This window comes from Gasterosteus aculeatus, chromosome 4 (assembly GCF_964276395.1).
Source record: "Gasterosteus aculeatus chromosome 4, fGasAcu3.hap1.1, whole genome shotgun sequence".
Classification (NCBI taxonomy): Eukaryota; Metazoa; Chordata; class Actinopteri; order Perciformes; family Gasterosteidae; genus Gasterosteus; species Gasterosteus aculeatus.
In genome coordinates this window covers 25,766,532-25,792,590 of record NC_135691.1, presented here as the reverse complement: position 1 = coordinate 25,792,590, position 26,059 = coordinate 25,766,532, and the positions used below count along the sequence as shown (strand labels likewise).

The following is a 26,059-nucleotide window of genomic DNA, read 5'->3' as shown; positions in this document are numbered from 1 at the left end:
GACGTCGCATTGAGTTGTCCGGGGAGACGGACGAGTTGCCTCGCAGAAGAAAAAGATCACCTGCAGAAGAAGCTAGATTTAATCACCAACAATGATGTGATTTGATTTGGAAAAACACCAATTAATGTCACAATAAAACCAGCAACCAATGCATATGTATTATTCGTCAACGGCTCATTTGGAAAATTAGCAGAATAATGATAATGATAAACAGAATTATTCAGATGTTATTATTCAGAGAACACCAAGCAAAAGACTAATTAGAAAGTGTAACGCAAAAAAAGCAGCCAGGGCGCAATTAGTGAATTACTGCTTTGAAATGGCAATTAATAAGTCATCAATCACATTTGATTCATAATTAAGCTCAACGGCGATCTATTCCCACTAAGACACCACCAATTCCACCAAACGCAAGACAATCACTAAGGACTATAGTATCCAATCATTTGTGCCATCAACTGCAGCCACATTTAATCCTGTAAATGACCCTTTACAAGAGAAGCAGGTTTGATTAACAGCAGAAAGAAGCTTCTGCAAACAGCTCAGGTCTCATCGTGGAAACAGGTAAAGTACTGCCATCATGTGGACGTTTTACTTATTTCACCGAACCTCACCGACGTCCCTCCTGAAGAAACCGGAAGGAAGAATAAGGCGATTAATATTAAAGAACTAAAACAATACAGCTTGATCAAAAATGTTTATTCCATGGTGAAAACATTCCAGCCACACACACACACGCACACACCCGATTTTTCTTTTTACAAACAGCAAAACTCCACAGTATAACACAGTAAAGTGTCAGGTGAAAAAAAACAATAAGGAAATCATCAAAGTGACCAAAGCACAGAGGGATTGGCTTCTGTGGGTCATTCAAAAATAAAAGGGAACATTAAGAAAGTCTTTTCTGTCCATCGCTGCAAAAGCACAAGAACCGATGCCGTTCATGTTATTTTTCTTTTTACTTTAGGAAAATGGCATCCCAAGGCAATCTGGAGACATTTCACGCCTGTCTGCGCGGGGCGGATGCGAGCGAACGTCCACGCGCTCCCGATCAAACAGCGCTTGTTGGGGCTGCTCCTGAAAGGCATCGGCGGCTGTAGAAGTAGTAAGTAGTTCACGGAGTCCTTTTCCCCCCCTCAGAGTTCCTCAGCACTCCTCTTTGATGTAGATTTGTTCGTCCGTGTCGGACTCCAGGTGCTCCAGCCGGTCCGTCTGTCCGTTCATTATCTCGTCGGGGGTTTTCATGAACCTGGTGGACGAGAAACATATTATTCAAACTTCGGTTACGGATATGTCATGAATAGTGTGGGCGACTCTGTTTAGAAAGGCCACTTGGAGTGAACCTACCTGAATAGCAGTCTTTGTCCAGGCTCCTTCCTGATGATGTTCAGTTTGTAGTAGTGTCTCAGTGCTCGCGACATCTTCTCGTACGTCATGTTGGTCCGGTTCTTTAGGAGGCAAAAGGACACACGGGTCGTTACATAACGATAAGCTGGAAAACACATCCAACATCACCTAAGGTCCTGAGTTCTGATTTCAGAAAGAAACTTTTCTAACAACACAAAAAGAGTGGACAAAGTTTGTGACACGTGTGCCTATAGAAAGGTTTTTAATAAAGGTACCGAGGGGAAACGAAGATAAGAAAACAGTAGGTAAGCTATTTTACGTCTTTCTATAGAAGAATCTACATAATTCCCTACACATAAAGCGGAGATGGGAGGCAGAAATGAACAGGATAATAGCACAGAATACCTGAGAGGAAATGTGCACAGAGGCACACCTGGTTCCAAACACAATCAGGAGTAATCACTAGATTCTTCCGGAAATAGTAGCCAACACAGTCCAACTTGTGCTACCGGAACTGTGCTACACATGCTGCCAATCACACACATATATATTCTGACTAAACCCTAAATACAGTGCATGCTGGAGAAGTCTTTGCTGCCCTCAAAGAGATATTTCAACAGGACATCCAACAAGCACAGCACAGCAGCACTACTGGGAGCCATACCTGAAGGCCTGGATGGGACAGCCAGAAAATGCCTTCTAAACATACTGCTCACAGCAGCACCGAAAGGTCCAACTATCAGATTGTTACAACCAGTTCACCCGAAATACGATGTATGGGTCAAAAAAATCTCTATACACATGATACACTAGCCTCTTTGATAAAAACACAATACGAAACTCAGGAGTGGACAACCAATATTTCATCATCCCTTGATTTTATTCAATTTCATTATTTATCATGTCATTTAATCAAAATTTAATTCTTAGAAAAAATGTTTCATCCCCCTTTCTGAATATCATGTGTACCACAACTGAAAAATGGACAAAGAAAAGGTCCTAAGTTCTAAATGTTATCCACACACACACACACCTGAGCTGGGCGTGTGCATGTTCATGCACATGTGTAGTGCTACTTTGTCCAATCGTTTGATGCGTACTTCAAACTGTCCTACAGAGGAACGCGCCTGCAGACGACAGCTGCTGCACATCTGGAGCCCAGCGAGTGCCTGTTTACCTTGTGATTTCCCCAGAGCCTGGCCAGGCCGTTGGGGTCCATGATGCGGAAGACTTTGCTTTCTGTATCCTCCCAGCGGATGTAGTTCTCGTACCTGCTGTCTGACAGGAGCTGGTAGACGTAGTCCCACAGCAGCCTGCAGTCTGCGAGGAAGCGACAGGGAAACACGGGCAGAGTTGCCACCATTGTTGCAAGATGCTCACACAGTTCCAGAGGGACGGGGTAAGTAAGATGAGGCCTGCCGTCTCTGCGGTGGGACCAAAGCAACGGATGCGATGCCGCCGCTCTTAGCTTTGCCCCTTTAACCTTACGAGGGCTGTAAGTGTTTACCTGCGATCCGCCCGATGGGTATCTGTGGCTCTTCTGGAGGCGACACGGGCATGATGACGTGGTTCCTGTAGAGCGCCTCCTCCTGCTGCTGCTGCTGCTGCAGTAGATGCTGCTGTTGGGACATGGGTATTTGATGGTGGTGGTGCCCGTGGATTTTACCCTCGCGGCCGTTTTCCAGCGTCCCCTGCGTAGTGGCCCCACCGCGGCCGTGCCGGAAGTCCATGGCGCCGCCCCCGGCGCTCCTGCTCGGGCTGAGGAGCAGCGGGTTCATGATGGCGCTGGGCATGAGCTGGATGACGCGAGGCGGGCCCGCGTCTTGGCCCCCGGGGCTCCCCGGGCAGGGGCCGTCTCGGGGCGTCCCGCAGCGGCCGTTGGGCGCCGCCGGGGACACCGACAGAGGGTACATTTCCTCGGGCGGGTGGTGGTTGCTGTCGGGCAGCTGGGGGAAGGCCTGGGTGTGGTCCTCGCCGGCGGTGCGCGGGTGGCTTGGATCCAGGGGGGATTGTCTGGCGGTCTGGTGGTGGGGGGAGCGGGAGCGGTGACGCAGCTCGATGGTGGGTGGATGCTGGGGCAGCGGCTCTGAACCACGCGGTGCTCGCCGTACCGTTTCTAGGGTTTCAAAAGATACAATATGGATACATCAATATCTCTGTGGTATTGTTAAACTACAGAAGTTTGCTGTTATGGTTATTGACTGCATTACATGCAAGGGATAAACAATGAGCTTTCTGTAAGTTATTATGAAAAACGGTAAGATGCCGTTTAAAATCCACCATAAATTTACAGCAATTCATTACAGCGCTGAGCGCTTAGTAAAGTATTTAAGACAGATAAAATAATTCAAAAGTGTGGCTATTATTTTTATCAATGTTTGATCTTCATCTTTCAATCCAATTTCCAAATGTGTAAATTATTAAATTTATAAAACCTTTTTTTAAATTGGCATAAAAAAAATATTTATACCATATAAACAACAAGGCAATTTGATTATTTTTTAGTAATCATAAAACACAATATGGGCTAATTTAGACTGTTCTCCATTAAAACAAAGATAACTTTTTTTAACTGTATGAATTTTCATAACATGCAATGGTTCCAGCTTCTAAAGACAAGAGGAGTTGTCTTTAGACAGGGGTATTTGATGGTGGTGGTGGTGGTGCCCGTGGATTTTACCCTCGCGGCCGTTTTCCAGCGTCTCATTCCAGCGTTTCATCTCGCTTTATATTAAACCAAATATTTTTGACTGCTGTTTACTGTGTCGCCTGGTCTCTCTGTATTCGGTCTTCGCACAGAAGAAGACCACTAGGTGTCCCTGATACCCTGCACTTAGAACGAAGACGGTGACCTTAGGAGTTTCAGCAGAAGTTCTCTGGCTTTTGTCAGAAGTGGTTGGAATGTTGCTTTGATTCCTTTGGCCGCATGATACGTGGAAAGGGCGTTGAAACGCAGGAAGTCGGTAGTGAGACATACGGGCAGAGCTGCGTGGAGCCGGTGGAGCGGCTTTTACTGCCAACATGTGAACTCAACCAACCCATCTGAAATGAACCGATACTTCCTTGCGTAAAGCAAACAACACCTCTTTTTAAGCCTAACTTACTTCTAATGTAATTATCATGAATTCTCGGTAAATCTAAATCACAGTGTGAAGAAGCTTGCGCTTGCGGTTGTGAACAAATGTCATCCCGGTCACATGAGCGCGAGCGGACACACCAAGGACAGGTCGACTTCCTTCCTGCACCTCTCTATTACGTCCAATCGTTTTTATCCATCCATCCATTGTCAAACCGCTTATCCTGCACACAGGGTCGCGGGGGGGCTGGAGTCCATCCCAGCCAACTTCGGGCGATTTAAAGTCCCCAATTAACCTGATCCCCAGAGCATGTCTTTGGACTGTGGGAGGAAGCCGGAGAACCCGGAGAGAACCCACGCAGACACGGGGAGAACATGCAGACTCCACACAGAAAGGCCACTGGGCGGAATCGAACCCAGGACCTTCTTGCTGTGAGGCAACAGTGCTAACCACCACGCCACCGTGCCGCCCTCGCAGCCGCAGCCATTGTTTTTATCAGAAGACAATATTTTACCTTATAGAAAATGCCATCACCCTCAGCATCTGCTATTGTGATGAAGTCGATGTAAATACTTCTTCATTGACAGTTGGACAAATGTATATTTAATAAATATATAAATAGCTGCTGCTGATTATTTATGGGCAATTCACATCATTAGAATCTGAACCAGAAACGGTTTATTACCAAGCATGTTTGCACATAGGATACAAAGAATATTGACTTGGTGATGGGTGCCTGACCGTGTTATTAAAGTACTAAAATATGATGCATTATTTGATATTTCCCCTTATTCATTTCCAACACAGCTCCTAGACGCAGATGAAATAGTCCCACGGATGCTGCAAGTAGTCGTCGATTGCTGAGGTTGTTCATAGGAACAAGACCCCGTCATGTTGGAGACGCTTAAGGAGGAGGAAAAGAACCAAGCGGGGGGGGGGCGACCTCCCTGCAGACTCTAGAGGTCAACCCACTTGTAGAACTCACCTTCCAGCTTCAGGTGCTGCGTGGCGCTCTCGGGCAGCGACTGGAAGGAGTTCCCGGGGAAGTAGGCCGACGGGTAGAACGCGTGGGGCTTCCTCTGCTTTAGGATGTGCTGCAGCAGCTCGTACAGGACGTCCCCTGCGTACACACAAGAGGTCAGAGGTTACCACCAGTAGCCTGCATTGGCGTCATCTGCAGAGACCGGTTCCCCTTCTTCTCCTTTCTTGTTTTCAAGGCAGCGGGGAGCTTGAGCAATAATGGAAGCTTCTCAGAGGGGAAAACTACGCGTAAGCGTGACGTTTGAGGACACGGCTCTGTGGCAACTCGAGAATTGTTATTAGAAAACAGCCTCTTCTGGATATTCCAACTCCTGATGTTTTGCCAGTCAGCGGCCAACGTGACCTGGGTGGTGACCGCGAGTAGACGGGCCGTAGCTCTATATGACCCCGGCGTGCTCGTACAGTAGTGGGGACACCGGGCAGGAAGCTCCACAATCATTAACAGCAGTTGGTTTGGCCTCAACGCCCACGATGGCGGCCCGCCGACACAAAACACATGCGTGGTTAAAAAATAACTGATTTGAACAAAGGCCACCAGCATGAGGGATTTTTTTTTTTTTTAAAGCCTTACCATAACAAGGAAATGATTCTCATAAAGGAAGTAATGGCGAGTGCAGGCACACACACACACACACACACACACACACACACACACACACACCCTTTCAGTTCTTACTTTCTGGTCCTGCGGTGTTGGGTTGCAGTTGGGTGGCGGGGTGGGGGGGGAGTGTACGAGCTCCCACTTCCTGATGCTTTGATTCTGGATCTTATAAATGTGTGTTTTTAAAACGTCACGTGTGCCTGACAGTTAATCGGTGGCACTCGCAATGACAAAAGACTTCGAAGAAACAGGAGAAAGTGTCATCCGACAAAGCACACACACACACACACACACACACCTTGATGGATTTAGGTCATTAAGAGGAGTTCAAGTCCAAACACGCAGTAGTAGCTCTGCAAACGGTGGCTCAGACGTGAGGTTAAGACATTCTGGAGGGGAGGGGGGTGTTGTTTGACAAAAGGAAAATATGGCACAAAGCAGGGGCTGATGGGAACTGCACTCTTCCAATCCCCTAAAAGGAGGAAACAGACATCACCAGCCAAACCATTTGCTCACTTCCCCAAAAGAACTTTCTCTACTCGACAACAGCGCCAAAACTAACCTGATATTAAAATGTGATCAATCGCCGTCGGGTTTATCTCTCCACTCCCGATGATTTAAAAAAAATGTAAATTGTAGCGTCCACGGTTGCTGATGCTCAAATCCATTTTCACAACAAGACAATGTCCGTGTCACATTGAGACGACTAATGACAAATAAGAATGCGACGATGAATCACGTTTCCCACATTTTCATCCCCCCCAAAACACAACAGGATGTGAACAATTTTGCAGAGTTGGAATGGGAACACAAGCCTGACAACAGCTGTCAGCTGGGCGTCACCTCGCTGTAGCTCCAGTTCATTCCTCTCAACGTGGCGCAAGACGCAAAGGGGACGCATCGGGTCTCTGGCTGGAGAACAAACAGGGCGACCTTTTCTCACCTCATTGGATCTAATCAGTGATCGGTAAAATGCTGAAATAAACTACTTTGTCAAATTGAATGAAAGAATTAGATACATAAATGAAAAGATTCGAAGGATAAGATGTCAGAAATTACATTTATTTCCCTGTTTATTTCAGCATTCATAGCACATTCATTTTGACTCCTCTATACACTCCCACTCTTTTCTGGATTTGAAGGGAGTCTTCTTTTCCAGGCCGTGCAATTTATCCTTCGCGTTATCTTAATATTTCACAAGGCTGATGGCTCATTTCATTCCACTCTTGTGTCCAACACAGCAGTGTGTTGCGTACAATTCCAAGGACGCACAATCAGACTTTGACTCCTGGTTCAAACACGGATCCAAAAGCCTGCAAAGGAAATCCGTCAACTTATTCTGCATTATTTTCAAGCGCCCGGCAGCTCGCGTTGCCGGGGAGACGGTTGAGGTTGGTTTACACTTCCTGATGAACCATCCGCTACTTCCTCCCCCAGCAGCCTCGCTGTAACGGCTGCCTCCCTCCACTGCCGCCTCGCCACCTCTGCGCTCCGTTGAATTCTAAAGGGCGCCGTTTAGCTGTAAACACGGTCATGTTTCAGCTACACCGGCACAGGTTGTCATGTAGAAATAAACTGTAATACTGGTTTAAACCACAAAGGGCAACAGCAGACTAAAGTACGGGTAACATTTTGTTGGGAGACACATGTGGGATCATGAATGTTTATTTATTTTATTATAGAAGAGTTTCTATGTAGAATTGCACGTATTTCCCTTCATTCTGCTTCAATGAGCTAAACCTGCTCTTCCTCCCTAGTTGGCAACTCCAGTCATGTCCAGTCGCTCCAGTTGGACAATAACAAACATCTAATGCGATCAATGAAACTGACTTATTCGCAAAAAGATTTTCACTGATGTCTCCGGTTTTCCCAGTCCAGATGAAACCACTATTATAACCACCGAGAAGGAGGAGGAAATGATGGCAAACGGGTACCGGAGTGGGGAGATCGATAGCGGAAGTCCTCCTTGGTGAGCAGCAGAAGGGCTTTGCCGTTCATTTGGAAAGAGCCGCTGGTGATCGGCCGCAGGGCGAACTCCTTCTCTGCCCACCTCAGCCACTGGGACACGTCCTCCCTGCTCCAGAAGACCGGCTGCAAACCTGGAGAGGGGAGATGATGGAGAAAAGGAAGTTGAGACCAGGTCTTGTTAAACGTGGGGGGGGGGGGGGGAAGGATGAGCTCAGCAGAGAAGGGAGGAAAGGCAGGAAGGAGGGGGGGGGGGGGTGTGAAGGGGAGAGAGCAAAGGGGGATGAGGGGGAGGAAGGAAGGAGGCAGAGGCAGTAAAAAGGATATTGAGGAAGTGGAGATAAAAGCCAAAAAGGAGGGAGGGATTATGGGAACGGCAGCAGAGATAAAGAAGAAAAAAAGAGTAGACAGATTCAGGAGGAGGGAGGCATAAAAGATTTGAAGAGGATGGTTTAAAGGAAAGAAAACGCAAGGGGGGATATGAGAAAGAGTGTGAGAGTTATTTAATTTGATCGGTTATGCGATGCAGTCAGGCATCACAGGACAGCCCGTTTATTAGCTTGTGTATAAATGGACACATGGGGGGGGGCAGCAGAGATCCTATCTTTTGGGTTTCTCTCCCTCGCACTCTTAACTTTGTCTGTCATTGCTGTGGAAACAGGAGTGTAAAACATCGGCACGATCATTTAGTCACTGTGAAAATACAAATGAGGGGGGGGGGGGGGGTGTTGTGCAGAATGGTTGTGAAAGCAGAAATATTTGTTTTGGAAATGGATGGTTATTTTCCAGAGAAATCCAGTCGAAGTCGGAAATGGCCATTACATTTTCTTTCATTGTTTTGTGATGGTGAAGGGCTAAAGCTAAAACCAGCCAAACAAGTATTTAGCTCGTTTTGCAGCCACTGTCCTCATGCTAACCCCGACAAGACAAGGTAACCGCCAGGGAAAAGATGCTCAAGAGAACAGTCTGCACTGCGGTGCCTTGAAATACGAAAATGTAGCATTTGATTTTTGGCGCAAACAAATGCCTGAGCTAGCTAGCTAGCTGACCGGCCACGTCAAATTCTAAATAGGCTACCGCTACGCTAATATGGAAGTGCATGTTACGGCCACAGCCTTCTGAGTTTGTTTTTGTGATTATTAATTGGTTTGGCCCTTCTGAGTGCAGGCTCCGCCCCTGCGCACCTGAGAGCGGTTGCGGTGATGGCTCAGGCTGAGCATATAGAGGGGAGAGCGACTGAGCGCCGGGAGAAGGAGGAGACCTGCGAGAGCGCCAGGCCCCGGCCTCAACACCAGGAGACCAGTGTTTTGTGTTCGAGCTACTATTGTGATATATTAATGTGTGAAACGGAGAGGCTGGAGGTTGGAAAACTATAAAAAGAACTTTGCATCGCTTCCTGCCTATCGCGTTTCTTTATGTGGCTGACCCCTCGGCTGAACGAGCCGTCACCTTATCGAGGGGTCCGTAACATAAATGGGGGCTCGTCCGGGATATCTGTGTCCGGATAGTAGCTAAGGAATTCGAGTGATCTAATTTAATTCGGGTGATCCACGTTCTCTGGTTAGACAGAGTAAGCCAGCGGGGCTGTGCTTAGCGCCAGTCCTGACAACGGTTTACTGTTTATTATTTTGCCTTTCTTATTTTAGTTTGTTATTTTTGGAGGTACTCCGGGGGAGAGAGCGATCTCTTAATCGGTACCCTCTGAAGACTAGAGAGGAAAAGTTAGCTTTATGGGTTAGGTAAGTAGGCCCAGAGAATGTTGGATTATCCTGATTATTTCTGCATATTGTTGTTTAAAAATGGCAACGTTTGAGTTAAGCCGATTTATAGATCAACCAAATGTTGAAGTTTTAGGGACATGTCGAAAAAGTGATTTGTCTCTTATTGCTCAACATTATGGGATTCCTTTTTCTAGAACACTAAGAAAAGCAGAGTTAAAAGATTGTTTAGTGGCTGGCTTGGTTAATAAAGGTGTTTTTTCGGCCATGGAGTCTAGTCCCACTGTAGCGGCGGAGTTGGAGGCACCAGCTGCTGCGGGAACTTCGCCTTTACGCGTATCGCGTGGTGGTCCAGTAACTCCCTTGGTGGGGGTTGGTGCGGAGGAAGGTTTAGCCTACTCGATGCCTAAATTTGAGCCTCTTTCTCTTTCCACAGAATCAACAGGGAGTCGCTCAGATGCACGTCTAAAACTACGTTTAGCACGGCTGCAGTTGGAGACCCAGGACCGAGCTCAGGCAAGGCAAGATGACTTGAAGCGTCAGATCGAAATGTATCGAATTGATGCTGATACCAAAGTACGACTGCGGGAGTTGGAGTTACAGGCTGCGCCCGAGGTACCAAAGAAATCTACTGTCAAAACATCTCTGGTCGAAGGTGATCCCGTTACGTCGCCTGGTCCATCACCGTCGGGAGGCGTTGACGAACCAGTTGGTACTGGTGGTGATTCGGTAGCGCCGTTTTCAACACATTTTGACGTGGCTAAAAACATCTCGATCGTTCCACCCTTCCGGGAAAAGGAAGTGGAAGCTTATTTTCAAGCTTTTGAACGAGTGGCGTTAGCTTTAGGATGGCCAAACGCGGTTTGGGCACTAATGTTGCAATGTAAACTCTCAGGTAAGGCGCAGGAGGTATGTGCATCTCTCTCGTTAGAGGAAAGCGTACAGTATGAAGCCGTGAAAGCTGCAATTTTACGGGCATACGAACTTGTTCCTGAGCATTACCGACAACGGTTCCGTACCTCGAAAAGGGGCACGTCGCAAACGTATGTTGAATTCGCTCGGGAAAAAGGCATCTTATTCGATCGCTGGACCAAGGCGTGCAAGGTAACTGACTATAGCTCTTTGCGAGAGCTGTTGCTGATCGAAGAATTTAAGAACTGTGTTCCTGAACGTACTGCATTGTATCTGAACGAACAAAAAGTCAGCACTGTTCAGCAGGCTGCGGTGTTAGCTGACGAGTATGCTTTAATGCACAAAACGGTGTTTTACAAGCGTCCGTCTGATTCTGGGGGTTCCGCCGTGAAGGAGAACGAAAATCTTTCCGACTCGAGAAGTAAATGGAGTCCTCCCAGTCCGAAATCTAATCGAGAATGCAGTTACTGTCACAAAATGGGTCATAGTATGGCTGAGTGTCGTACGTTGAAACGTAAACAAGAACGACAAGATTCTTCATCTTTTCAACCGCGAGGCTCGGTGTTGGTGAAAACTTTGTCTCCGGCGGTTGCAGTGTCCCCCACGACCCCAGACAGCTGTTTCAAGCCGTTCATATTCCGCGGTTTTGTTTCAGTAGGTGAGAGGGGCGAGGATCGAAAACCGGTAAGAATTCTCCGGGATACAGGGGGGTCTCAGTCCTTCATATTAGCAGATGTTCTGGATTTTGGTGTTGATTCCGCGTGTAATACCAGCACGGTGGTGCAGGGTATTGAAATGGGTTTTGTGACTGTCCCGTTGCATCGGGTGCACGTTTCGTCTGAGTTGGCGTCTGGATGTTTTGAGGTGGCAGTGCGTCCCTCGCTACCGGTGAGAGGCGTTGACTTTATCATGGGTAACGATATAGCTGGGGGTAAAGTCATGCCGGTGGTGCAAGTGGTCGACGTCCCGCACAACGACTCTCAGGCGGATGTGCTTGCTAGAAACCTGCCAGGGGTGTTTAGCGCCGTGGTGACACGAGCCCAAGCAAAACATGACCTTCAGGAAAGTAATATACTCTGCGATTCTGTGTTTCCCAAGATTCTGGGAACTGACGTGCTGGCTGATCCTCCAGAGCCGCCCAAAACGACTCCAGGGTCAGCTAGGAGCTTTGATCTCATTACTAATTTGCTTGTTTCGCGCGAAACTCTGATTGAAGCGCAGCGAGAAGATTTATCTTTAACTCCATGTCGGGCGAGTGCTGAAAAGGGGAAAATATCGCTGCGTAATCACCAGTTTTACTGGCACGATAAGGTGCTAATGCGTCACTGGAGTCGATCGCTAAATCCTGGGCAGCAAGACGATTGGAATGTGGTGCATCAAATTGTGGTGCCCTCGAAGTTTCGATCACAGGTCTTAGAACTGGCCCATGACCATCCTTGGTCCGGACACCTCGGTATCACTAAAACCTATAACCGGGTGCTCCAGCATTTCTTTTGGCCAGGTTTAAAAACTGATGTTGCACAATACTGCAAAACCTGTCACATCTGTCAGGTCAATGGGAAGCCTAATCAAGTTGTGCCGCCGGCTCCCCTCTGTCCTATTCCTGCCGTCGGCGAACCATTCGAGCGCGTGCTAGTTGATTGTGTCGGTCCACTCCCTCGTGCTAAGTCCGGGTGCCAATACTTGTTAACAATCATGTGCGTCGCGACACGCTTTCCGGAAGCCATCCCGTTACGTAACATCACGGCCAAGACGGTAACTAAGGCACTAACAAAATTCTTTACCACCTTTGGGTTGCCGAAAACGGTCCAAACCGATCAGGGTTCAAACTTTATGTCTCGCGTTTTCCGTACGTCCTTAAAGGCTCTTGGAGTGGCTCATGTCGTCGCAAGTGCCTACCACCCTGAGTCGCAAGGAGCTTTAGAACGGTGGCATCAGACGTTAAAATCCGCACTTCGCAAGTATTGCACCGAGACTGGAAAGGAATGGGATGATGGGGTCCCGTTAGTTTTATTTGCAGTGCGTGAGGCAAGACAGGACTCTCTCGGGTTCAGTCCGGCTGAGCTCGTGTTCGGGCATGATGTCCGGGGTCCTTTAAAAATGCTAAAGGAAGAGTTTCTCGATAGAGGTTTGTCCGCGAAAACAAACGTTCTCGAGTTGGTTTCACGTACTCGGGAACGTTTGCGAGACGCCTGTAATACGGCGAAGGAAGCGCTTTCATTGTCGCAAAAGAAGATGAAGAAACGCTTTGATACAAAAGCGGTGGTGCGTCGTTTCCTGCCTGGAGATAAAGTTCTCGTGTTGTTCCCCATTCATGGGACCACTCTCTCGGCCCGTTTTTCGGGTCCGTACGTGATCAAGGGTAAGTTGAATGAAACTAACTATATCTTGTACACTCCAGAACGGAGGCGAAAAACACGTGTATGTCACATAAATATGTTGAAACCCTATTTATGTCGTGTTGAACCGAAAGCGACCACCCCTGACGATCCGGTAGCTAAGGTACCCACCGAGCAGGTCTCATTGGTAACTTATGCTTTACCTGCCGACACTGAGGATGATGGGTTGCATGTCTCTATGGAAGTTTTAAACGGGGGGTGTTTCAAAAATTCGGAAGTCTTAACTTCACTCCCTTCTCAACTGGCCTATTTATCTCGCGAACAGCAACGGTACGTAATGGACCTGATAAAGGAGTTCCCAAATCTGTTCAATGACGTACCTCCCGGAACTAATGTCATCCAGCATGACATCGAAGTTGGCCGTGCAGGACCTTTCAAGCAACATGCTTACCGCTGTCCATTAACTAAGAGAGAGGCAATGAAAGCTGAGGTGCAATATTTACTAGAGAATGGGTTCGCTGTTCCGAGCAGTAGCCCCTGGAGCTCGCCGTGCATTCTGGTGCCGAAGGCTGATGGGTCCCTTCGTTTTTGTACCGATTTCCGAAAGGTCAATTCCGTCACCGTGGCGGATGCTTTTCCCTTACCACGTGTGGACGATTGTGTGGATAGTCTTGGGGGTGCAAACTACATCACCAAGTTGGACCTATTGAAAGGTTATTGGCAGGTGCCCCTCACCGAGCGGGCTTCTAAAATCTCTGCGTTTGTAACCCCCGACGCTTTTCTGCAGTATACGCGTATGGCCTTCGGTCTCCGAAACGCGCCCGCAACATTTCAGCGGTTAATGTCCACAGTCTTAGGGGGGGTTCCTAACTGTACTGTTTATTTAGACGATGTTGTCGTTTACTCGTCTACGTGGGAGGAACACACGTTAACGTTGCATGACGTGTTTGGCCGATTGTCCGCTGCTTCCTTAACGTTAAATCTAAAAAAATGTGAATTTGTAAAAGCTTCTGTAACGTATCTAGGGAAGCAGGTGGGAAATGGTCAAGTGCGACCACGGGACGGAAAGGTGGCTGCTGTGCTCAACTACCCAACACCTACTACGAGGAGAGAACTACGTAGGTTCCTGGGAATGGTGGGGTACTATCGTTGTTTTTGCAAGAACTTCTCGACTGTTGTTGCGCCGTTAACAACACTGTGTAGTCCAAAAGTGGGTTTTCTTTGGACTAACGAATGCGAGCAGGCATTCCTGTCGGCAAAATCTCTCCTTTGCAGTGCACCGGTGCTGTCCGCCCCAGACCTGACTCGTCCGTTCCAGCTGGAGGTGGACGCCAGCGCGGTTGGAGTGGGAGCTGTCCTTCTCCAGGAGGGTGCTGACAACCTAGGCCACCCCGTATCATACTTCTCAGCTAAGTTCAACAGTCATCAGTTGAATTATTCAACCATTGAAAAAGAGACCTTAGCTCTGTTGCTAGCATTACAACAGTTTAACGTTTACGTGGGGGCTAGTGCGTCTCCTGTCGTTGTTTATACAGATCATAATCCACTTGTTTTTCTGAGCAAAATGTATAACCAAAATCAACGACTCATGCGGTGGGCCTTAATGGTTCAGCCGTACAATCTTGAGATCCGTCATAAAAGAGGCTCTGACAACGTAGTTGCAGATGCGTTGTCTCGCGGATTAATTTAGGAACAGGATTTTCTGTATGAACCCATGCAGAATCAGTTTTTCTTTTTCCCTCTAAGGAAGGAGGAAAAGAAAAAAAAAAAAAATGATTCTTCCTCTAGGGGGGGAAGTGTTACGGCCACAGCCTTCTGAGTTTGTTTTTGTGATTATTAATTGGTTTGGCCCTTCTGAGTGCAGGCTCCGCCCCTGCGCACCTGAGAGCGGTTGCGGTGATGGCTCAGGCTGAGCATATAGAGGGGAGAGCGACTGAGCGCCGGGAGAAGGAGGAGACCTGCGAGAGCGCCAGGCCCCGGCCTCAACACCAGGAGACCAGTGTTTTGTGTTCGAGCTACTATTGTGATATATTAATGTGTGAAACGGAGAGGCTGGAGGTTGGAAAACTATAAAAAGAACTTTGCATCGCTTCCTGCCTATCGCGTTTCTTTATGTGGCTGACCCCTCGGCTGAACGAGCCGTCACCTTATCGAGGGGTCCGTAACAGTGCATAAAATGCTCTTTTGATTTCATTCTAATGCCAGAGCACTAGGCTTCATCATTTTGGGGGGGGTTGGAGGATAGCTTAAAAAAAATCCATTCCTTTTTAAATGTAGTCATCATCCGACGGCTCAAATCATTCTGCGCATTAGTGGGACAGGATTTTAGCTCGGTGCAGCAACAATACCCACATAAATGAAATTATATTGACCCGGTTTGTCCGGTATTATGTTTGCTGGAACAGAAGCTCATTTCCTACAAACTGTCATTTCATGCCGGTACGCCTCTCGTACGTGTGTGTGTGTGTGTGTGTGTCTGTCTGTCTGTCTCCATGAAAGATAAACTGTAGAGTGTTCAAACCTTCCTGCTTGGGGAAAACTTGAAAAAGACAGGAATTTCCACCAAGCGTTTCTCTACTACCATTGCAGGCTCCTGTCCTGAAGTGGTGTAATGTGTGCTCATGTTAACCTCCAAATTTGTAATCCTGTCAATGATCCTGATTCGTACCAAAGATATCTGTAATCTCACCGTGATATTTTCCAACACAACATCATTTATATATTATTCTGATAGATGTCGCTACTAAATTGCATCATTTTACAGTCTTGGTATAATAAGATTTACAGTACGACTCACCTGCCTCTCCTCCACACATACACATACACATGCACTTGCACACGCACAACTCGCAGTGTGAAGCTCCGATCACAATATCTGCGACACCCACACGGCGCATGACTAGTCGTTTCTTACATCTCACTTATCGCGCGGCCTCAAACACTTCCTCTGGGAGTCGGACAGCCGTTATCTTGGGCCGCCAATGTCACTGTCAGACAAGTAATAGGAACCGTGTGCGCTCTGTCAGGCTCCCAACGGACGCGTCAAACAGAGGAGGTTTTCACACAGAGCGATCGATACAAAATGAAACCCTGTCTAGATCGTCAGATTCCCGCTCCTGCCCCTCCCCTCCTCTACACAGTCACAGTTATCGCTGATAGGTCCGGGAAGGCGCCGGTTATCTGAAGCACGGCACATGGCCCGTCGAGCTCGGACCCTCATCATTGTCAACAGAGCTGCTCAGAAGGTGTCAGGGGGCGAGCGGCAGGTGTTTCTCAACAACAGGAGCGAGCAGCGGGCACATAAGGAACCGTACTTCCCCTGGGATCGGCTTCTTGGCCACGGTATAAGCTAGTAGCATGTTTACGATGCTTTGTGGGAATCATGTTGATGTATGATCTCGGCAGTATAGTTAACTTTAAATCAAGCATGGAAGAAAAGCCAGCGGTAAAACCACATGTTGAAATATTCCTGAGAAAACAAATACATTTATGCTAAATTTGTCTGTACTCTATAACAAGGATGGATCTATACTGGAATACTCCTAAACTCCTCCTGTTGACTTTCTATCTACGAGGAACCGCGCTGCCATCTGCACTGCGTGCACCGGCCCTGCGCTGGTCTCGGGCGGCTGACTCGTGAGAGCGGCGAAGGCCGGGGGGCAGCCAGCAGGAGGGAAGCCCGGGTCGCGGGGTCACGGCTGCGGTGTGCGCTCTGCAGAGAGGTGCTGTTCTGCCAAAAGCCCTCCGAGATCCGGTCCGCCAGCCTCAGCCATCTGCACGGAGCTCGAAGGAGGAAACGACAAGGGGGAGCAGGAGGAGGAAGGGGGGGGGGCCCAAACAAACGTGTCCCACAACGCACTTTGGCAGGAAGCGATCCAGCGTGGGCTCCGCTTTAGAACAGGAAACTTCCTGCGGTAAGGTTAGAGAGCGACGCCGGCAGCCTTATTAACAGAGATGAGAAAAGTGAAGAGTGGAAACGGAAAGGAAAGTGTTGAGCGCGGCAGAGCACCGAGCAAAAGACAAAAAAAAAAAAAGAGGAAGGAAAGTCAAGCGAATGCTTGGCTGAGCGGGAGGTTCCCGAGCCGCCCCAAATTCTCGCTCGTTTGAAACTCTTGCGCGCTCTGCGTTGCTATTCTGGGACGCGCGTTGTTCGGAGTCGACGTATATATATCCACGTATCGCCTCTGGCGGCGTACTTCCACCGCCGCACCGCTCGCCCGCATCCTGCGCTGTCACTCCTTTTGCCACCAACGCGGCAGCTGTTCGTATCCGACTCCACTCCCAGCATGCACCTGTGAGCTGTGTTGTCGCTCCCTGCTGTGCGGAGCTTTGTGCTTCCTTAGTGACGAGAGGAGGTTCAGGATCCTTCGGAATGGTATAAATACGACTAGTTAGCCGGGTCAAAAAGGGAATGTCAGATGATATTTAACCGCTTACTCTTACGTCACACAAAGGTGAATTTAAAGTGAGCCACAAAACGTCACCTTTTTTTGCCAAAGACAACACAACATCTAGGTGCATCTCAGGGATTCATTGCGGTTGATCTTAGAGTCTCGTCTACGTGGGGACAAACCTCAGGTCCGTGCGACAGAGACAGAAAGTGATGGACGGAAAACCTTCTTGTCTGTGTGAGACAAAAATATCCTTTGCTTACTTAGAGGCGGGAAGGAAAATGAGTGTGAGAGGAGAACAGAGCGCGCTGTGGTCCCTGACACCTTATTCCCTCAACACTGTCACACACTTCCTCCCCCTGTCATACTCCGTTCCAGACGCGCCGAAGGTTACAGGAAGAAAAATCAATTTCAGTCTTCCTTGTCATCAGCCTTTTGTTGAACGCATCAAAGACTCGCCGTGTTCATGGGAGTGAACGCGTGTGCGCTCATGTGTTCATGTGTATTTACATTGAATAAAACCCTCAAGCAGTAGAATCCCGAGCCCTCGACTAAACCGTGGGCTCCTAATCCGCTCTGATGACACATCATTTTCACTTTGTGCTTTCGCACGCGCACACACACACACACCGCCACAAGTTGCCAGGGCAACTCGGAAGCGCTCGGGATGAATGAAGAGGAGGATGAGATCACTGGTATCTTGTTTCGTTGTTGTGGTACGGAAGCCCCCCCCACCCTCCTCCCCCCAGCCAGACAAGGTAATGAGGCCCGTCCGGCTGCTGGGCGCAGAGACGTCCCGTCCACGCTTTGAAAGACAAAGGGTGACGTGCAAGAGGGAGCGCGTCCCATTTAGAAAAGGGCCACAGGTATGCTTACAGACGTGCCCCATCGGATCATTTAGCCACCAATCTGATTGATATTTACGTGGCTTTGCCTGCGAGCTAACGTGACCTCAGAGAAACAATCTGTAAAACATTGTAGTTGGTGAAATCTGTTGGCGGCAGTGTTCGGGAAACGTGCCACATTCTTGCCAATGCAAATATAAAGACAACCAAGATCCTTTTCTTTTGGCGGGTGCTCAAATGAAATCAGACCAGCGATGTAGTGAAAGAAGGGGAGGAAGGCCAGCAGGAGGGAGGTGGACGGGTCACACAGAACAGGAATATCAACCTTCCAAAAAAAAGGTACCCGAGCAGACCCGTCAACATTACATCAGCCTCTCCGTGTTTGGGTGGTGAAGCTGGAGAAACGCGTCCGTTTAGACTGCGATGTGCATCCCCAGCTTTACTTCTGTGGACCTACAGGTTCTACAGACCCACAGAGGGCTGTTTTTAACCAGCTTGTTCAGACAACATTTCAGTGGCACTGGTTGAAGACTGAAGCCAAACGCCACCAGCGCAAAGATCTGGTATTCGGTTAGAAAATGGAGGACGTTAATTGAACTTGTATTTACGACACCAAATTTCATGTGTAGTCATCTCCAGTGTTGAGATTTTCTATTGGCTTCCTCCTTGAGTCATACTCAAATCTGATACTCAAATATTGTTAAACTCGTGACTTTCAACACACATCAAAAGATAAACACGTAAATCGGAGGATTGCGGCTTAGCCTGAGCTAAATGAACTATAACTAGATAAACAAAAGTGCAGCGTTGTGTCGGTTCGGCTGGGACTTTGCTCTCAAAAGCACTTTGGTCACTCAGTTCTTCAGTAAATGTTTGCCTATTCTCCCGAAGCAGAAGTAGGCGGATATTGGTTTTGCTATCTCAATAGAGAAAAGGTTTTTCTTTCTCCAGACAGAGGAAGGAGGAGGAGGAGGAGGAGGAGGGCTGACCGTGACCTTGTTACACCCTGATTGAGGGACATGTGGGTAGAGAACTACACATTTCCGCGTTCAATGCCGGCGCTTTTCATCTCCCCCTCGCCGCTTCGTGCGTCTCTGCACACTGAAACCACGTCATGTGGGAGCGGCGGGGGTGGAGGGCGGGGGGGGAATCCTCCCCCACACACACACACATTTACTAGAGACAAATCCCGCCCATTCTCATATATTCATCCTCCACTTCCTCCACCGACATGCGAGTGCCCGTCCCCTTCCAGCAGGCTTGGACTCCTTCCAGTCAAAACAAACATAAAACGGAGCATCAATCACACGGAGCCTTTGTGGTTCGGAAGTAGCGCGACCTGTTCTATGATAGCTTGTTGTTGAGCGAAGGAGCAAGCCAGCTCTTGTAGGTTTGTTCCTGAATTCAGCGTCAACTGCCACTCTTTCTTCTGTTCGCCAGCCCTTTTTTTTCTTTGATTTTTTTTTTTTTGGGGGGGGGGGGGTGTAGGAGCTTCAAAAGATGTTTGTTCTAATAAAAAGGCCCCTGCATGTCTGACACCACACACACACACGCACACACACACACACTTTCCATGTGGGGAAATTTAAGTAATCATCTCGACTGCAAAGCTTCCATGTCGGTGTTTCAGAACCTTTTGGGTCCAAGACAATGTCTACTCGTGGTCTCATCCCAGAATGCAATGTACAACCTTTACTGAGGTCAGTGAAACCACTTCTCCCAGTGAACCATATTCACAAACAGCATCGAAATCAGTTTCCATTTAACCCTTTTGACGGCTCCACACATTGTGCCACTGATTCATGTAATTTATTTCCATATGTTCACATTGCAGAGCTTTCAACAGCGGTTGAAGTGGAAATCATGAACCTTATCTCAGAACATTTCCTCTATCTTTCTGAGAAAGTCAGATACTTTTTGGGGACTTTTTTTTCCAGAATCATCCCTCAAATCAAAAGGGAACTCTACCGATTTAACAGGCCAAAAAGAGAAATTCACTTAAGCTCATTGAGGAAACGTATAGGGGGGGGGGTTTGACTATGGGAAGTGCAGAACCCATTTGGTTTTGGATAATATACCATAGTAGGCCATAGAAGTCGGTATAGCTCAGCCCAGACAGTTTTAGGGTGGAGCAGTTTCCTCACATATCCCAAAAAAGTGCAATTTTACATTTCCAGAATGCCGCTTTGAAACAGTTTGCCTCTTGATAAAGTTTCTGTTGCCGAGCGGCTAATTCTTAATACTCAGCATCTCTTATTTCCCTCCCTATTCCACATTAATACCAACCACTCTAGCGGACGTTCCCATGGAGAACATGTAGATTTCATTATTTGGATATTTATCAAGGGGATGAGCATTAGTGGGGTTTTTATTATTGTGACATTTAGAGTAAAGAAACGCCCCCCCACGCAGAAACACCATGTGGAGTGTGTTGTGGGCAGGAAGAGAGAAGGGGGCTGCGCTCCGCTTACTTGCTGGCATGTGAGAACGGTTTCCCTTTCAGAAGGGAGCAAGTTTAAAACACACGCACTCGCACACACACACACAACAAAAACAACAACATTTATTCAGGAAGCGCCGTCTGCCCACTCAGGAAATTCCTGAGGACAAGAGCTGCTTCCAGGGGCAGGAAATTTCCCCACTGAAAGACCAAACACACACACGCAACATGCCATTTTTTTCTTTTTCGTTGCATGCACACACACACACACACACACATTCTTTATGACACCAATTGGCCCGCACAGTAAAATGGGTAATATACAACAAAGCGGCAGAGAGAGAGACCAAAGGATGTCGTAGGGAGAGGGGCTGCAGTCATGTACGGTAACACACACACACACACACACACACACACACACACTCCACCCACTTGCACAATCATAGTGCAAAGCCAGCTGTGAGCACCCACGCACACACGCACCAAGGAAACCAGCCTGTCTTGTTTCCATGGACATGGATCTTTTAAATCATCCAGTGAGATATCCCTGCTCTTGCAGCCGCTCTCCTCGTGCGTGCTTTTTGTTAGATAACACACTGGAAGGCCTTGTGTTTTGGAACCTTAAATAATTCAGTGTCTTCCCACTGACTGGCTGTCGCGTTGCGTCACGCTCAGAGTACGTGGGAGCCGCGTCCAGCGATGGCGCCCGGATTGCGATGGAATGAATTCAATGCGGCTCCGGAAGGTTAACGCCAGCACAGCGCCGTTGTGCGTGGTGGCGGGAATCCCTCCCGGGCGTATTTGACACACAAACAAAAAACACCGCGGGTGGTTGACAGCGCTCCCCCGCTCGGGAATGAGCTTAAACCAGTTTAAGTTATTACTTGCTCAGCCTCAGTCAGTCCGGACGACTAGAAATTAGCCTCTGCTGCAACACGGCGCTAAACTAGACTTGTATTGCAGATTATATTGTTATTATTATTATAGTATGTATAGTATTGAGCAATATTAATGAGGTTTGGCTCTTAAGCAAACTAGTCCACACAGATATATCCAGCCGTGAATGATACTCTGTGGTAGTTTAAAATAAAATGAGAAAACAATCAAATGAACGGATTGATACCTCCCATGTCTGCATGCTAAATATGACACTGGAATTGGAAACACATGTTCCGCCACAACTAGCCGGTCACGTGCTGGACGGTTTCCTGGTTGGGTATTTTCTACGGGCGACACAGTTGAATACAAACCAGCTGAACGGACCAGTTCCATCCAAAGTGATCACAAGCGGGTTCAATCTGAAGTTATTGTCTCAAAGTAATTATTTCCCGACAGACAGATGTTTTTTACGCGGTTATGCCGTTGGTTTGTAGTTCCTCACTTCTTGACTCATTATAGAATTATATAGAGATCGTAAATGTGATTTAGGTTGCTCTTTGACATTAGTTCACATCTTATCCACTCTGTTAACTAGATACACGCTACTACCTACAGAATGTACTTACATTACACTGTAATACACTGTTTTTGTTTCTAATGAACCTTTGCATCCATTTCCGTCAATATCTACAATTACAAACAGGACAGTTTTAGTGCGCGAATTAAAAGCGAGGTAATAAAATATATCGTAGGGACATTTAGACTATTAGAAACACATGGTGAGGTTTGTGTATTACAGCGTAATGTCGGGCTGAAAGGTAGATTCAGATAGAGTCTGGCAGCATTCTTCAGTGTGAGGAGCAGGCGGCTACTCTCCCCGATCTAATCCACTTCCTCCCCAGGAAATGGAGAAGGCGGATTTCTGCCCACACTGCAATTTCCTCCCTCATTCTTTTTCTTTCTGCCCCCCCCCCCCTTTTCCCCCCTCCAGGACAGAACTCCCTCACAGTGTGTGTGGGGTGTGGGGGGGTGGGGGGGGGGGTCGATGGGCAGTTTGTTTTCCAGCTAATGCACGCTCACATACGCAGGACGAGAAAGGAACGAGCAGAAGGTGTTTAAGACTCGAGAGTCCCGACCAGCCGCAGCCATAAACTAAACACTGAGGGGGGGAGAGGGGGGGTGGAGTAGGGGACGGGTGCGCGGGGGAGGACGGGGGGGGGGCCCTGACATTTTCCTGAACCGCAGATGTGCGAGAGTCCTGCCTGTGTGAGGAACCACGCTGGCGGGCCGACTCAAAACAAAGAAGGACTTCCACATCTGCGGATGTGAGCTGACCACTCGGTTCACTCGACAGGAAACTCGACGCGGACCTGTAGAGCGCTCTTCCTTTTTCTGCAACAATGCAGAAGAGGAAGTGAGCCGAGGGAGTTTCCTGCGTCGTCGCATCGAGACCCAACCTGCGCAGGCCCCCACAAAAAGGCCCTGAACTTCACACTTGCTCCAAGTAGACAAATAAATAAACCGGTTAAACATTAACGGACAACAGCGGCCGTGGGTTACACTTCGTCTGTTGGCACGGCGCCGGTCCCGCCCACTCTGCGATTGGTTAAGAGACAGAACAGAGGTTGACCTGTTGTTATTATTGTGATACATGATATTTATCCCCATCAGCGGGTCGCCTTTCAGTCTATTGCCACTTTGTCCCAATTCTGCCGTCGGTGTCAGGCAGAAGTCCAACAAGGTCTTGGTCCCCTTTACCGCCAGTCCTCCTCCTCCTCCTCCTCCTCCTCCTCTTCTTCTTCTTCTCCTGCCCCAGCAGGACTCTTGCAGTACGTAATATTTGGGTCCCGCAAAGTAATGCGTGCGATAAGGTGTAGTCGTAAGCTTTATCTAAGCTTTATCTTGGAAACCATTTGATGTATTCACGTTGCCCGATAACTGTTTGTTACTCTGGGACAGCGGCGTTTGCAGAAGAAGAGGCCACGGAGCGCCGACCCACGCGGTTTGATTGACGGGGGATTTTCTGGGACGAGACAAACGAAAATCTCACTTCCCCAATTACAACTTCAACCAAATGCAAACATAAAACACCACAATATGCAAGAAAAGGGACAACAACAAAAAAAACTCTTCTCTTTGAGTGTGAGTGTGTGTGTGTGTGTGTGAGGGAGTGAGAGAGTTACTGAGTGAGTGAGTGTGACTCACGCAGGTGCGCGGGCAGCCTGGCGGGCTCGTCCTCCATTCGGCTGGCCGGCCTCGCGGCGGGAGCATGGACGGGGGAGGAAGTGGAGTTTGGCAGCGGGTTGGCGGAAGGACTGAAAGAGCTCCTCTCCTGCTATGAATAGACACAGAGACACAAAGCAATGGCTCACAAAGCTCCACAACACGCCGGCCCTGAACCCAAACGGCCCCCCGGCCCCACTCGATCTCTACATGCACGTCTTAGTTTGGAGAGCGACGGTTAACGCCGGCCCCCGATGTTGCATTACACATAAAATGATCCCAGTCCATGTCCACCCAGGGAGGAGTAGAGCATGTTTATTTATATAATTGCATGTGGGGAAGACAACGCCGTCCACACCCAGCGACGCTGTAACCAATTAATCGCATCGACAGATATGCACATTTTCCTCGATCATTCAATTGAAGATGGTAAATATCGCCACGTAACTTCTTGGGAGTTCGACGAAATGACTTGAAACATCTTTCAATGTGACGGAAACACAAGTGATGCTCTTTTTGGTCCAATATCAAACTTTTGGGGGGGGGGGGGGGGGTCGTCGGACAAAAAAAAAATGTATTCACTATTCTCTGGCACTTTATACAGATGTAGAACATAAACGAAACGTCTGCACGGGACAAAGAACAGAGACTTAGACCATCAACCCAAATGTTTTTCTGTGACTTCAGATTTTTTTTTAGGTTAGATCAGTCATCCTTCCCCTAAAAAGTGAAAAGGCCCAACAGTTCCTGTCCCAGTGGCGGGTCCTTCTGAGGACCGCTTTCCTTTTCCTGCAAAAAAGGAGCGCAGGGCATGAAGCCCCTTTAGTTTCAGCCGTCTGCCCCAAACCGGCCCCTCAGAGTCCTGCACCCACCAGGAAGTTCCTTTGGAAGCAAAGTAATAATATTGCAGGCTTCCATTTCCTCCCCTCGGAGACGGGGGCTTCTCTCGCTATCTCTCATCCTCCGCTCTGCGGATTCAGGGAGAAACTTCTCAGAGTGGAGTGCTGATCGCAGGAAAACCTCCCTGGTTCACATAAGGCCATAAAACAGATCGCATGGAGGCTTCAAATACTGTTTCTAGAAAAGTTCTAGCAGGGCTTAAATCCACAACTAACCTGTCAAAAGATGGATCAACAACCTGTCAATGCAATAGTAAAAAACATGGAAATAAAAGCTTCAATCACAGCTTCCTCTTCTTGTGGTTGCTATTCTAGATTATTTTCATTACCGATTGATGATGATGATCATTTAGATTACAACAAGTCAAAGAGAAGTGCGCACCAGGACCACAAAGTGTCCTTAAACTCTTGACACAGTCGTCATCAATCAGCAGCCACAAAAAGGCCAAAACGTGGTGTGTAAAACAAATAAAAGCAGCACATCAAACGTGGTGGATTGAGCCAAACGTTTGATGAGAATTCATGTTTATGAATCAATTAAACCGACATGTGGCCATTCATTTTCTAACCGTCCGCTAACGAGAGGAAGACCTTCCGCGTGACGTGTTGACCGTGAGTGCGTGTGTGTGTGCGCGCAAACACTCGGGTCAATGAGAGCATCCCCCATTCGCGTGGCGAAGTCAGTTTAGCGGCTCCGCTTCACATCGCATCCTCTCCCCGCCGGCGTGGAGCCGCGAGCAACAGATGACGAGCAAAACGAGCGCACCCCGGCCGAATGGCGCTGCAGCTGCGCGTCTTTTCGGAGGTGCTTATGCACCACGGCTCCTACCGGGAGGGGAGAGTGTCTGAAGCCCCCCGAAGGGAAAGTGGTGATGGGGGGGGGGGCGAAAGGGGAGCGCGTTACCTTGTTCGCAGCGGAGGAGGATTCGGACATTATCCGCCGTCAACTTCTTCTCCTTCCACTTCTCCCGTGTGTCCTCCTCTTTATCTCCGCGTCCTCCCGAGAGGAACCCGCTCGGCAGCAGCGGCCGCTCGCCTCGTTGTTGTGGGACAAGTTTAGTTTATTTTCTTTTCACATTGCCTGCTGTTTGTCGTCCCTTTGCCTCTTCTCTCGCTATCTGCTGACCGGCTCCATAGCGCGGCTGTCGGTGTGAAAACTTCTTTTGTCTGCGTGTGTTTTCCCTTCATGTGTCGGCAGCGTGCTGGTTAATAATCCCTTCCTGGAAGAGCAGTCTCTCTCTCCCTCTCTCTCTCTCTCTCCCTCTCTCTCTCTCCCCCCCCCCTGCCTCTCTCTCTCTCCCCCCCTCCCTCTCTCTCTCTCTCTTCCCCCCCTCCCTCTCTCTCTCTCTCTCCCCCCCCTCCCTCTCTCTCTCTCTCTCTCC

The 26,059-nt window shown here is 48.4% G+C and overlaps 1 protein-coding gene and 1 long non-coding RNA gene across 3 annotated transcripts; one reads left to right on the top strand and one right to left on the bottom strand.

Annotated features, from left to right (window-relative positions):
* Positions 1–684: 684 nt before the first annotated feature.
* On the bottom strand, positions 685–26,040 carry etv6 (ETS variant transcription factor 6). 2 transcript variants are annotated; one of them, XM_040174280.2, is made up of 8 exons: positions 25,582–26,040; positions 23,761–23,890; positions 8,001–8,165; positions 5,410–5,544; positions 2,855–3,463; positions 2,525–2,667; positions 1,348–1,448; positions 685–1,249 (listed from the first exon to the last, which is right to left on the bottom strand). In XM_040174280.2, exons 1-8 carry the CDS (start codon positions 25,609–25,611, stop codon positions 1,147–1,149), a joined length of 1,416 nt encoding a protein of 471 aa, XP_040030214.2. In that variant the 5' UTR covers positions 25,612–26,040; the 3' UTR covers positions 685–1,146. The 2 variants fall into 2 exon arrangements, with proteins under 2 accessions (XP_040030214.2, XP_040030215.2); XM_040174281.2 differs by having other exon boundaries at positions 23,761–23,887; positions 25,582–26,019.
* On the top strand, positions 12,893–14,387 carry LOC144406243 (uncharacterized). The gene is made up of 3 exons (XR_013467445.1): positions 12,893–13,023; positions 14,026–14,118; positions 14,244–14,387. It is a non-coding gene; the product is annotated as an uncharacterized LOC144406243 (long non-coding RNA).
* Positions 26,041–26,059: the final 19 nt, after the last annotated feature.

Excerpts from the sequence above, each read along its gene's own strand:
- etv6 (XM_040174280.2), bottom strand. The coding sequence starts at position 25,611 with ATGTCCGAATCCTCCTCCGCTGCGAACAAG. Across the intron at positions 3,464-5,409 it reads GCAGCACCTGAAGCTGGAAG|AAACGGTACGGCGAGCACCG; the intron begins GTGAGTTCTACA and ends TTGAAACCCTAG. Across the intron at positions 2,668-2,854 it reads ACCCATCGGGCGGATCGCAG|ACTGCAGGCTGCTGTGGGAC; the intron begins GTAAACACTTAC and ends GCTTCCTCGCAG.